Source organism: Aulonocara stuartgranti, assembly GCF_965226115.1.
Source record: "Aulonocara stuartgranti genome assembly, chromosome: 5".
In the NCBI taxonomy this organism is placed as follows: Eukaryota; Metazoa; Chordata; class Actinopteri; order Cichliformes; family Cichlidae; genus Aulonocara; species Aulonocara stuartgranti.
Genome location: NC_138943.1, coordinates 24,562,486 through 24,575,670, shown reverse-complemented (window position 1 = coordinate 24,575,670; position 13,185 = coordinate 24,562,486). Strand labels below are relative to the sequence as shown.

General features: G+C 41.7%; 1 protein-coding gene across 4 annotated transcripts in view; it reads right to left on the bottom strand.

The window, feature by feature from the left end:
* The window catches only part of ppfia4 (PTPRF interacting protein alpha 4), a 67,004-nt gene that overhangs the window by 15,118 nt on the left and 38,701 nt on the right, over window positions 1–13,185 (bottom strand). For all 4 annotated transcript variants that reach the window (XM_082533115.1, XM_082533117.1, XM_082533118.1 and 1 more), the window contains exons 3-7: window positions 6,304–6,405; window positions 6,002–6,166; window positions 5,224–5,298; window positions 4,264–4,335; window positions 1,434–1,655 (exon numbers count right to left, since the gene is read on the bottom strand). In XM_082533115.1, the coding sequence (XP_082389241.1) occupies window positions 1,434–1,655; window positions 4,264–4,335; window positions 5,224–5,298; window positions 6,002–6,166; window positions 6,304–6,405 (636 nt within the window). The remainder of the gene's footprint in view (window positions 1–1,433; window positions 1,656–4,263; window positions 4,336–5,223; window positions 5,299–6,001; window positions 6,167–6,303; window positions 6,406–13,185) is intronic.

Here is a 13,185-nt window from a genome sequence, read left to right as displayed (position 1 = left end):
CTGTTGTGTCTGATTAGCTTTAAGTTGTTTCCAGTCGTTTCTGGTCCCTGTACAGCTGCAGCGAGAGCTTGGGTCACATTGCCAGCGGTAAGTCACACTGAGCAGGCAGGCCTGCACTTTGTCACCGATTCTGTTCATAATATTTATGGACAGAATTTCTAGGGGCAGCCGGAGGTGGAGGGTAGAGGGTTTGGTGGTCTTTGAATATTGTCTCTGCTTTTTGCAGATGATGTGGTTCTGGTAGCTTCATCAGACAGTGACCTCCGGCTTGCACTGTGGCTGTTTGCAGCTGAGTGTGAAACATTGGATGAGAAGTAACACTTTTGACTATTAGGTCATGACTCTCAGATGGATAAGGGCGGTGTGCACACTCCCAGGTCTAGCATGAGTTGCTACACCATATGGAAGAATTTAAGCATCTTAGGGTCCTGTTCACGTGATGGTGGAGTGGAAGACCAACAGGCAGGTTGGTGCTGATGTGAATTTATAGGTCAATTGTGTTTACATTCCACCCTCACCTATGGTCATGAGTGACTATAATAATAAGACCAGGGATACAAGTGGGAGAAATGAAGGCTGAGGAGGTTGGTTATTTCAGCGGGACTCAGACTAAAGCCACTACTCCACACTAATAGGAGACAATTTAGTTGGTTTGGGCATCTGATCAGGATGCCCCCGGGATGTGTCTCGGTGAGTGGTTGTGGTACAGGACATGCTGAAGAGGACTGACTGGTTTTTGGTTTCAATATGACCCAGACCCAGAATTTTTTCATATATACAAATACAACAAAAACAATGTTTACTTGAAATTACTGAAAATGAACGGATACTAGAGTCAAAGGAAGCTTTAAAATAATAGTATGGATTACACTTGGAATAAAAGTTTTATTAAAGAAAAGTAAAGTTTTTTGTTTTGCATAATATGCTAACTAATAGTAACTTTGCAATAATTATAATATTTATTTCTTGATATTAATATTAATTGCATAACTAATGTTGCTTTGAAAAGAAATGTATTAAATATTAAAGAAGTATATTAAATATATTGGTGGAATAAGGGTCACTAATATTATATATATTATATATACATATTTTATATATATTTTCCCAAAATGTAATGAACTTTAAAAAGTTTCTTCTAATTAATTACTTGAAATAGCTACATCCACGCTACACAAATCTATCTGCCTTTATGCAATGTGGTCTTTTTGAAGGACTGAGAATATGACTCAATGGCATAAGAAAAATCTTGTTACTTTGTGAAATAACAAGATAGGGAGTAATAAAGGTCCACGACATTTCCTCATAAATCAGCAACTGATTTATGAGGAAAATGTTTACATTTTTCTTCCTTGCAAAGTTGAACATTTTTGCTGCCCACTGCTTGCTCCCAGAACCAAAGCACATTTTTTGACTCCATCCTTTACTGTCACCTCTCTCTGTTCCCTCTGTTGTTTGATTGACAGCTCCTCGCTGCGGCTCAGTTCTCTGCGTGCATTCGCAAGCTCTGCCTCGAGCTCAGTGACGCGGTGGTTAAGAGTGGCACAGTGCTCGCGGCTTTGAGCCAGCTCTTTATTGGTCCGATCCAGCAGCTCCTGAAGCTCAGATGCCCTGCTGCCGTCATCGTGGGCATCTATAGAGCCATTGGGAAGTCTCTGTAAGGCAGACACATACAATTAGCAGATCCATCATTATATACACTTTTTACATAAAATGCATCTCATGTATTACACAGATGCAAATCTACATGCTGTGTTTGGAGGGTATCTGATAAAGTTCTTGTTTTAGAGTTTTAGAGCTGATAAAGTTCTTGAGTGACCTAGATCAGAGTGGTGGGTTTTATGCATACAGGGTTGGGTTATGTGAGGGTAGGCTGCTATGTTGTTGTTTTGATGTTGTTTCTCTTCTTTCCAAAGCTCAGAGTGCAGTTAATTCCAGGCTCTTAATTAAACAAATCTTCAGGGACACATTCAGACAGCAACGCAGTGGGCAGCCAAAGTTAGCAGGACCCCCTCTGCTCCGTTGTGTTTCCATTTTGCCTGTGCATGACTTCCTTACAGAAACGTAAAGATTCACACAAATGCCCGGGGAAATAGGGCTAAATAGTGTGAAACTGTGTAATATGGCACACCTGGGGATCCATGAGTGGCTCCCTGTGACTGTAAAACAGCGTGGTACGAGCTCACGAACTAAGAGTGTGTCACTATCACTGTGTAGGACCCTGTAATGCTGAAAAAAGCATTTTCATTTTGCGCTTTCTTGAATAAAAATATTCCTCACTGAGGGCTGGTTGCAACATCAGTCCGTTCTCACTCTCAACTTGTCAGGACTCGTCGGCTTTAGTGGCGTTTTTCACAGTGCAGGGTGGGCTAGCAGAGGTCACACAGAAGTCCCAGATGTGATAAGGCCAAAGGGATGTGGTGATGTTGTCATTGTCGGGGGACATGCAGTGATGACACTAGGAGCAGGTAACTGCTGTAGCCAAGAAAATGTCAGAGCTGCTTGACAGAAAAAGAGATTTTTGCCTTATATTGAATCTTTTATGTTGTGAAATGGGGTACACACCCCCATCACCATCAACGGCGCTGCTGTGGAGAGAGTGAGCAGCTTCCGGTTCCTTGGCGTACACCTGGCTGAGGATCTTACGTGGTCAGTACACACAAACAAAACAGTGAAGAAGGCGCAGCAGCGCCTCTTCTTTCTCAGGAGACTGAAAAGATTTGGCATGAGCCCCCGCATCCTCAGGACCTTCTATCACTGTGCCATTGAGAGCATCCTCACTGGATGCATCACCACCTGGTACGGCAACAGCACCGCTTACAACCGCAAAGCTCTCCAGCGAGTAGTGCGGTGCTCTGAACGGATAATTGGAGGTGAGCTTCCCTCCCTCCAAGACGTCTACAGGAAGCGCTGCCTGAGGAAAGCGGGGAGGATCATCAAGGACTCCAGTCACCCCAGCCATAAACTGTTCAGACTACTTCCATCAGGAAGGAGGTTCTGCAGCATCCAGTCCCGTACCAGCAGACTGAGAGACAGCTTCTTCCATCAGGCCATCAGACTGCTGAACACTTCATAGACACCTCACCTCCACTACTGGAACTTCAACATTATGCACTACATACTGTACAGTAATGCCACTGTTTTGCACATGTCTCAACCAACTCTGTATATTTTTTATATATTTTATTTTATTGTTTACTCTATTTAATTTGTAAAATATGTATACACACACACACACACACACACACACACACACACACACACACACACACACACACGTAGAAAAACATATTTAGTATACACATCCAGTAATGCATATACTATTATATATTGTACATATATTTATTAGTCTCAGATGTAGCCATTCTTATATTTTGCTTGTTTTACGTTATTGTATTTTTGCAGAACTCTGTTGCTTGTGAAGCTCGCACACAAGAATTTCACTCACATGTACTGTACCAGTGTACCTGCACATGTGATGTGACAATAAAAGTGATTTGATTTGATTTGGCATATTTTAAAGCTAAAATAAACCTAGCCGTGCAATCTAATGCCTAAACCTAACCAAAAAAGGCATAGAAATGAAAAAAAAAACTGTACCAGGCAGACAAACTTTTCTGGTTTGGCTTTTGTTCTTCCTCATGTGGAAAATTGACACTATAGGTGGTCCTGTGCAATGGAAAACGCTCTCATGGGGGTACCCCTTGTGTAGCAAGAAATGGTTCCTGACAAAGCATCTTCATGTAATGAGTTGGGAGTGGGAACTTGTGGCAAAACACTGCAGGGCAGTGGCTGTCAGCAGTGCAGCGGGTGTCATCGATAAATGTCCTAACAGAGTGTGTGTTTGCACACTTCACACTCTGTGACATCTAAACGGCACTCACCCTACTAATGGCCACACTCTAGCCAGTTCTCTCTTCTTTCCTCCCCCACTGCCTATCCTCCATGCTTTTGTTTTTTCTTAATAAAAAGTTGATACATTTCTTTTTAGATGTAAATCTTTGGTTTTTCTATCTGATCCACTCACAGTCACACGTGTTTGTTTCAGCCCCAGCCTCAAACCAGGCTTGAATGAAGGGCAAGAGTTAGCAACCCAATCAGAAAGGTAAGGGAAGATTTATGCTCCTTTGTGTATAGATATGTGTGGGTCACTGTGTAGGAGGAAGACAGAAAGGAGATACAAAAGCAGACGGGCAGACAAATACTATCAGCAGGCACAAAATAAAACACATAGCACAAAAACAATCACACAGCCAGGAAGACCTTCCATGTAGGTTTGGATCCATCTGTTCGCTCCACTGAGTCACCATCCTTCCTCTGTCTCACCATGTTCAACTGCAATGTAGATTAAAAAGACCAAAAAAAGAACACTGAATAAACGTACTTACTTTTCTTGTCACTTAGTCGATCCAAGAACAGAACCCAGCCTCCCAAAGGGAAGCATGGCTGCCAGACAACAAGATCTCTCATGTTTTACATATCTGCAAATATGAATAATGCTCAAAAAAAAAAGAAAAGAGGTGCGAAGGAGGATTCGCTTTAGTCAAATAAGACTCTTTGATCAGTGCAATTTACAGTAACAAGGTTTGATTTTGAATCAAATTAAGAATTTGTTCTTTGTTTACCTTTTAATGTATAAATCAGGAATGTCAAACCCATTTTACATCGGTGTAAAGACATTTAGCTACACATTTAATCCCCGATAAGAATTAATGAGGAAAATAAGTCCAATCAACGACATGTCTCAGTTTGTCTACATGATAAATGTGTAAAAGTACATTAAAAGATCTGTTTGCTGAGGACAAATTTTTCAGTAGATATTTGTATAGTAGGTAGTGAAAAACAACGGGGGAGGTCTTTATCAATAGGAAAGGCTGGAAACGTATTAAAATAGAGTTAAAAGTTCTAAATCTATGCGCTTCTTCACCTTTCCCAAAGCCTAATTGGGCTGAATTGGAGTCTTTGTGAGGACGATTTTTGCCCCTGAGCCCTATGTTTCACACATCTATACATAGATGTTTTATGTATATGAACAGAGGATTGAGAAGACTCTCACACAGTGTGATACGCAAATTGTATATCCGATCACACTCGAGGCATTACCAGATGTCAACTAGGGATTGAGCAGATGTTTTACTTACCATCAACGACACACATAGACACACACACACACACACACACACACACACACACACACACACATAAAAACTCTGCATTGCTCACCTCTTGCGTGGTAGTTGCTAGCTGCCCCTCCAGGGTGGCAACCCTCTCCAGAGCCACCCGAAGCCTCTCTCGCACCTGCCAAACACACCGTCCACACGTTTAATCAGTTATTTTAAGCTTTCAAGGCAAAGCAATCTAAACTACATGATTTTTAGTTTTCACTTTTATATTAACCTCCTGGCATCCACATATGTGGACATCACATTTTGGGTTGTCTAGACCAACATACTAAATTTTGCTCTACAAGGGCCTGATATCCACTTACAGGGACATTATACTGCCTCTGTTTTATCAAAATTTAAAACGAATGTCTTCATATGTGGCTCTCATTTTTCTTAGAAACACAAATTGTGTAAAAAACAAACAAACCGGTGATTCTTTGTTTTTACATTCATCGGGTCCCAATCAGCCCAAATATCAAAGAGAAATTAAACATGCACGCTGTGGAAAAGTCCAGGTTTTAGGAGATTAATATAGAGTCAGATTATTTTTTCATCTGCATCCATTTGCTGTACAATTCTGTTGCCAATGCTGTTTTCTCTTAATAAAGTCTCATGACTTCAGCCACTGTCTGTTTTTGTCCTAAACAGAGGTTCGTCAATAACTAAGAAACAGTGAAAAAAGGCAAAAATTCTGTTAAAAGACACATTTGAAGCAAGAAACTGTTAAGATATTGTGTCCTCAAGTTTCTAGATTTGTCATTTACTTGTCAGAACTAACCTCTGTCATGCAATATGTGTGTGTGTGTGTGTGTGTGAGAACGAGCGAGAGAGTCCACCTTTTCATCCAGAGCCTTGTGGTGTTCAAAGAGCGACTTCAGAGCTTTGAGGACCTCCACCTCGCTGGAGACTCCAGATGGTGGGGGTGCCTGTCTTTTTACCACTGTCATTCTCAGACTACGTTCGTGACGAGACACCAGACACTCCAGGTGCTCCAACAGCAGCTACAGCACGAACACGCACACACCAATGTATGCATGACCAAAGAGAATACTAATTCCAGAAACATTGTTTGTTTTCATCAGCGTCAAACACACGCACGCCCTCAAAGACACACACGTACACACATAGACACACATACCCTGGTGTTGTTCCTTTCTGCTTTCAGCTCAGATATTTCCTCCTCTTTCTCCAGCAGCTGCTCGCGGCATATGTTCAGCTCCTTTGTGAGGGTGGCAAACTCCTACACAACAAATACACACACAACACCCATACAGAGGTTAATACTGTATCACTGATCGAGGTAATGGCTGAGTGCGTTTGTTTAACTGAGCACGAATCCAGCTGCAGTCTCGTAGTTAAAGAGTGTGTGCATGTGGCCGAGCTGTTTGGTGGCCAGACACAAGCACAAACAAGAGGAACACATTATCAGCAGGGGATGTCAGGGCACACTTAAATAATGGGCAGTCTAGGGTGGCTTCTCCAAAAATAAAAGTGTTCTTGTGTGAGAGATGATTTCTGGGAAAAATTTTTCTGTGCATCTGCGATAAGAGGTTGTCTAAGAGGCTGGAAATTCCATGACTCACTAGGTACAAAAACAGCACTATCTGAGCTGAATAAACAAAATGTGAGCTGTGCCACTCTGCCTACCTCAGTGTCTGGGTAATTTTCTGGCCCTTACATTGCTGTATTGTTGGTGTGGTCACGTCAGTGCTACTAAAGATAAGATTACGAACTTCTCATGAAACAACAAGTTTGTTCCACGGTGAAAAAGTCTCTCAGTTCTTGCAATTGTCATTTCTATAAGTGATAGAACTGACAATGATGAGAACACCTCCAGCTGTCATTTATAACACACCGACCTCAGTTACTGACAGAAGGCTATACACTTCACTGAAGCTTTTACGCACTTGCAAGTGCAAGTAATACCAGTGTAATGTCGGGCTGATAAGAAAATGAAATATCGCGATAGATATGGGTAAAACATGCGCAGTGCCTTTGTTTACATACGCACATGGCAGCGACGCAGAATAAGAAGAGTGAAAGCGGGTCATTGAAAGAAACGGATGAACCAGAATTGGTTTGTAAAAATGCTGCAACTTCAGTGGTGTGGAACTGGTTTGGCTTTCATCTGTCAGAAGCACAACAAAGCACTATTTTTGGTAGCGGGCCGTCGTTATTACGCACACTTAAAATCAATCCTTTGATTTTTCTGAAAATCGACAGTGCCCCTTATAATCCCATGTGCCTTATGTATGAATTCTGGTTGTGTTTACTGACCTCGAAATGATTTTATGTCGTACACGGCGCTCGAAAATCTGTCAAATGTTTCAGTACGGAGTGATACGTACTGTACTTCAACATAATATTACCGTATTGTGTGTGTATAACCTCTTTTTAAGTTTTGTGGATATTATACATGGTTATGCTGAGGATTTCCACTGGAAATGCCTTTTGGTTAAACTGTCAGCAAGGATTTGCATTTGCACTGTTAATTTTTTATATAACCTTAATGTACATAAAAAAGCTGCTTGTTTAAGTGAAAATACATTGATGGGTTTTTTTTGCACTAATAAAGTTGTGGAGTTGTAAAGCTCAAGCTCAAGAATGACCAAGGGCTGGGAGTGGCTCCAGCAGATCCCAGGACTGACATCTGAAATCTCCAGAAGAGCGGAGTCCAAGGAACAGCAAAGATACTATACAGGACCCTCAAGCTAGCAGGCCACTGGTAGAGGACCTGAGCTTAAAGGATAAAGATTTTAATTTTTAAAAAATGTTTTATTGCTCTTAATTTTGGATAGAGCATGGCTTTTTAAAACAATTTTCAGTCTTTATTGTTCAGCTAACTGGCTAAGCTTACTGGCTTGTTAACATGTTAGTGTGTGTATGCACATTTGAAAGTTAAAATTTTAATACAAAAAGTGTTCTTCTCTGTTCCTACTGCCACAGAAGTCTCCAAATCTACTAGAGATATCAGAATCAGAATCAGAATCAGAATACTTTATTGATCCCTGGGGGAAATTATTTTTTGTTACAGTGCTCCATTTTAAACCAACATTAAGACAAGACAGACAATACACTAACTAAGAATAGTACAATATATACATATATATACATACATACATACATAAGTCACTTATAAATAAATATTTGGAAAAGAAACATGTGTAGTTGTAGCAGCAAACAGTGTGTTAAGTGGATGCGTTGTACAGGGAGATGGCCACAGGCAGGAATGATTTCCTGTGTCGTTCAGTGGTGCTTTTCGGTAATCTCAGTCTCTCACTGAACGAGCTCCTGTGACTGACCAGCATGTCATGGAGTGGGTGGGAGGTGTTATCCAACATTGTCTTTATCTTGGACAGCATCCGCCTCTCCGACACCACCTTGAGGGAGTCCAGCTCCATCCCCACAACATTGCTGGCCTTACGGATCAGTTTATTAAGTCTGTTGGCATCTGCGACCCTCAGCCTGCTCCCCCAGCATGCAACAGCATAGAGGATCGCACTGGCCACCACAGACTCATAGAAAATCCTGAGCATTTTCTGGCAGATGTTGAAGGACCTCAGTTGCCTCAAAAAATAGAGACGACTCTGGCCCTTCCTGTAAAGTGCTGTGGTGTTTTTAGCCCAGTCCAGTTTATTGTCAATGTGTACTCCAAGGTATTTATAGTCCTCCACAATGTCAACACTGACCCCCTGGATTGAAACAGGGGTCAAGTGTTTCCTGGTCTTCCTGAAGTCCACGATCAGTTCCTTGGTCTTTGCCACGTTGAGCTGCAGATGATTCTGCTCACACCACGTGACAAAGGAGTCGACCACAGCCCGGTACTCTGTCTCATCATCCCTGCTGATGCATCCAACCACCGCAGAGTCATCAGAAAACTTCTGAAGATGGCAGGTCTCTGTGCAGTGGCTGAAGTCTGTGGTGTAGAGGGTGAAGAGGAAGGGGGAGAGGACAGTCCCCTGTGGTGCCCCTGTGTTGCTAATCACCTTGTCAGACACACACTGTGGGAGACGTACATATTGTGGTCTTCCTGTCAGGTAATCAACAATCCAGGACACCAGAGAAGCATCCACCTGCATCGCTGCTAACTTATCACCCAGGAGGGTCGGCCTGATGGTGTTGAAAGCACTGGAAAAGTCAAAAAACATGACCCTCACAGCGCTCCCTTTCTAAGCAACCGCAAATGTCCCACACTTTATAAATTTGATGGACATTTTATGCTCTTTTGGCGTCGTAAATAGATAGCTCCATTACCTTTAATAGTTTGGGAGATGGCTGTCATAGAACTGCGGTTTTCTGCCGTAAGTTTGATTCTTTTATAGTACATAAACTTTAATGGAGTTTCACCTGACCATACAATGCTTCATTTTGGGGGCAAACAAGTGCTTTAAATGACAGCAGTAAAAAAGGTTTGTGTAGACGTTACACAAAAGTAGTTGTCTATGGCGTTATTTTTGTGCCACTATTCTGAGCGCACGTAAAAAAGGTTTGCAGGTGCAAGTGTTGCATTTTGAGGAGAAATTTATTTTGAGCGAAGAAAAGCTGAATTTGAGTGAACAAAATTCATTGCTGCATGCAAAAAATGTATATCCGTGTTTGCTATTATCCATATACACACGCACAATAGCAGCCCCTCTCGCTCAGTTTTTGTATTTGCGCTCGCAATGTGTCGCTCACGCTCTCAACATTTCTGCCCGTGCACGCTCAACTCTTTCTGTACACCGTTATATTTGTGCCACAAAACCAGCCAATCACAGACTTGGATGCAAAAAAATCTGATTGGCTGTTTTTGTCTCCAATCAGCTCGAAAGGACGAAATGCAATATCCCAGAATCCATTTCGTCCAAAGCTCAAACGAGGCAGTGGCGGAGGAACACAGAGTGGCGGAGTTTGAAATATTACTCTTTCTGGGACACAAAATAAACTTTTAAGATATTTTCATGTTAGAATGTAGCTGTGTGAACTTCAAATATCTGCTCGATTTATCAAGACATCACATATTTGCATAAGTGCTCCAACGTTTTCGGAGATGCCTGTTACCCACCAGCTGACCGGGTGGGAACTCGGGTTAAACATAATATATAAGGCTGAACTGACAAAAAAATCACCGACTACACCACCAGGTATTATTGGAAAAACCATAAAGCCTTTGAACGAAAACAAACGCTGTTGTGACAGTGATGTACACTGTTTTGTTGGTATATATGTATGATTTGTATCACCTTCATGTTTCCAGCTTTACAGCTGTGGCTCCAGCAAACATCAGCTGATACTAGAAATTAATTTTAAATAAATTCTAACAACAGCTGATCAATTTTGAACGTGCTGCTGTTGTTGTTTAGCGCAACATCCGCTGGTTTCCTGTTTCTGGCGCAAAGTGGGAGATAAACAAACAAGAGAGACGATCAGCTGATCATTGATCAGTTTCATGATTGAAGTAGCAACAGGAGAGGGAGGGAGAATGAGGAGAGAAGAGGCAGCTAAGACACAGAATAACTCCAGCTTTGTGTCTTTTTTATTCTCGCTGAAGTCTTTTCCCCTCAATACGGATGTATTGTAATTGGTCCAGCCCAGAGTTGATTATTACCAGTTGGCTAATCCACCACCTTTCATTGTTTATACCATTACAAAAACAAACTAACTAACATAAAAATGAAAAATCACCATTGGCCCACCGGGCAAATGCCGGGTAAATGCCCAATGGCCAGTCCAGGTATTCGGTCAGCTGGTGGGTAACAGGCATCTCCAAAAACGTTAGAGCACTTATGCAAATATGTGATGTCTTGATAAATCGAGCAGATATTAGAAGTTTACACAGCACCATTCTCGCATGAAAATATCTTAAAAGTTTATTTTGTGACCCACAAAGAGTAATATTTCAAACTCCGCCACTCTGTGTTCCTCCGCCACTGCCTCGTTTGAGTTTTGGACGAAATGGATTCTGGGATATTGCATTTCGTCATTTCGAGCTGGTTGGAGACGAAAACAGCCAATCAGATTTTTTTTGCATCCAAGTCTGTGATTGGCTGGTTTTGTGGCACAAATATAACGGTGTACAGAACGAGTTGAGCGCGCACGGGCTGAAATGTTGAGAGCGCGAGCGACACATTGCGAGCGAGCGCAAGTGCAAAAACTGAGCGAGAGGGGCTGCTATTGTGTGTGTGGATAATAGCAAACACTGAAATACATTTTTTGCATGCAGCAATGAATTTTGTTCACTCAAATTCAGCTTTTCTTCGCTCAAAATAAATTTCTCCTCAAAATGCAACACTTGCACCTGCAAATTTTTTTTACGTGCGCTCAGAATAGTGGCACAAAAATAACGCCATAGGTTGTCGGCCTATCTGTACCTCACAATGTACTTTACGAGTATGTGAATCTGAATATGAGTTAACACAATGCAGCTCATCCTACCTCCTTACAACCATAATACGTAATAATAACATATACATAATACATAAAACATCCATGCTAATTCTGATACTGTCACGTCTTCACATGCACTGGTTTGAGAGATAATGGTCCACATCCCGTTAAACTCCGATAAATCAAGAAAGGCTTCTCACTGTAATCTTTTGATCAGTGGAAGGAAAGGTGATGTGTCACCACATGGCTTTTTATGCACTAGTGGTGAATGGTAATGGACTGGTTCGTATATAATGCTTTTCTACTCTAACTGGGCGCTCAAAGCACTTTACACAACTTGCCTCATTCACACAAGCATTTATTTCTATGCTCTATGTAAATGCTTCTATCTACCATTCACAGACATTTCATTCACACAGACCAATCTTCCGATTAGTAGCTGACCTGCTCTACCACTTGAGCTATAGCCACTCACCCCACTAGTGTTATTAATGGTTAATGTAACCTATGTGAAGTCAATCCTTATGTCAGAGGGTGCTTCCTGGTCTCACAGCCCCACATCTAATCCACTTTCCTATGTGATTTTCTGTTATTCTGTCTGCAATCGATTAGATGTACTCGATTAGATGAGGTACTAAGAGTGCTGCTGCTACACTCTACATCAGAGAACCAGTCGGTGGCACACACATCTCCTGCTGGAAGTTGATTTTTAATATTTTTCCCCGATCGATCACACTGGAACAAAAATTGGATAGCTGTTTGTTCACCGAAGTCTGTGCATCTGTGTGTGCACGAGTGTGTGTGCGTTTGTTTTGTCCATGTTGTCTGAATGTCACTTGGTGCTTTGTTGGCATTTCCTGTGAGCTCGGCTGTAGTCCAAACCAATACCCAGCGGCTTACGGTCTCTCTGCTTGTCCAACACACACACACACACATCCACTTACAAACATATGCTTTTTCCTGAAGCTTGCTGCAGCTACGACACCGCACTCCTGGTCTCACGTTTTCCACAGATGACCTAAACACCAGCCCTGACTAGGAGATGTGTTTTTTAAAGTTAGTATGGAAATGTTCCACAACTGCAGCCCTACATGAAACTGGCACCACAGTGGCAATACACTGACAGGTGTGAAAATATGTTCCAAGACATGCCCCATTTGCACTGGCCTTCACCAGCAAAGCAGATGTGCTGATAAATTATCACTACTGAAGAATCTCTAGAGACCCTCAGCAATATTATACTAGCATTATAAGATAAAAATGCACATTTATATGAGAGAGGATGAACTACTAAATATAAATAAAGATATCATGCATTGCCTTTTCAACAATGTTTGATATCTTGTAAAAATCATAAAATCTCGGTGTGAACAGCTTACACGCAGCCCTGCCCGTTCGTGCAGCCTTTTCACAGAGAAATATAATAGGGATAAAAAATTACGTTATGCCCACTAATGTGCATGATGGATGGACTGTTTCTCCTGTAAGTTTGATTTCAATTTTAATCAAGAGGTTAATGCATCTTAGTGGGGAAGTGAAATTGTATCTGAGTTCTGTTACTGTAAACTTTGAAGAGGCTAATGATGTCAGTAGCTGATGTAGGGAGATGACCCACACTGCTCTCAGTACTTTTAATTAGCCCCACATTTCAGTC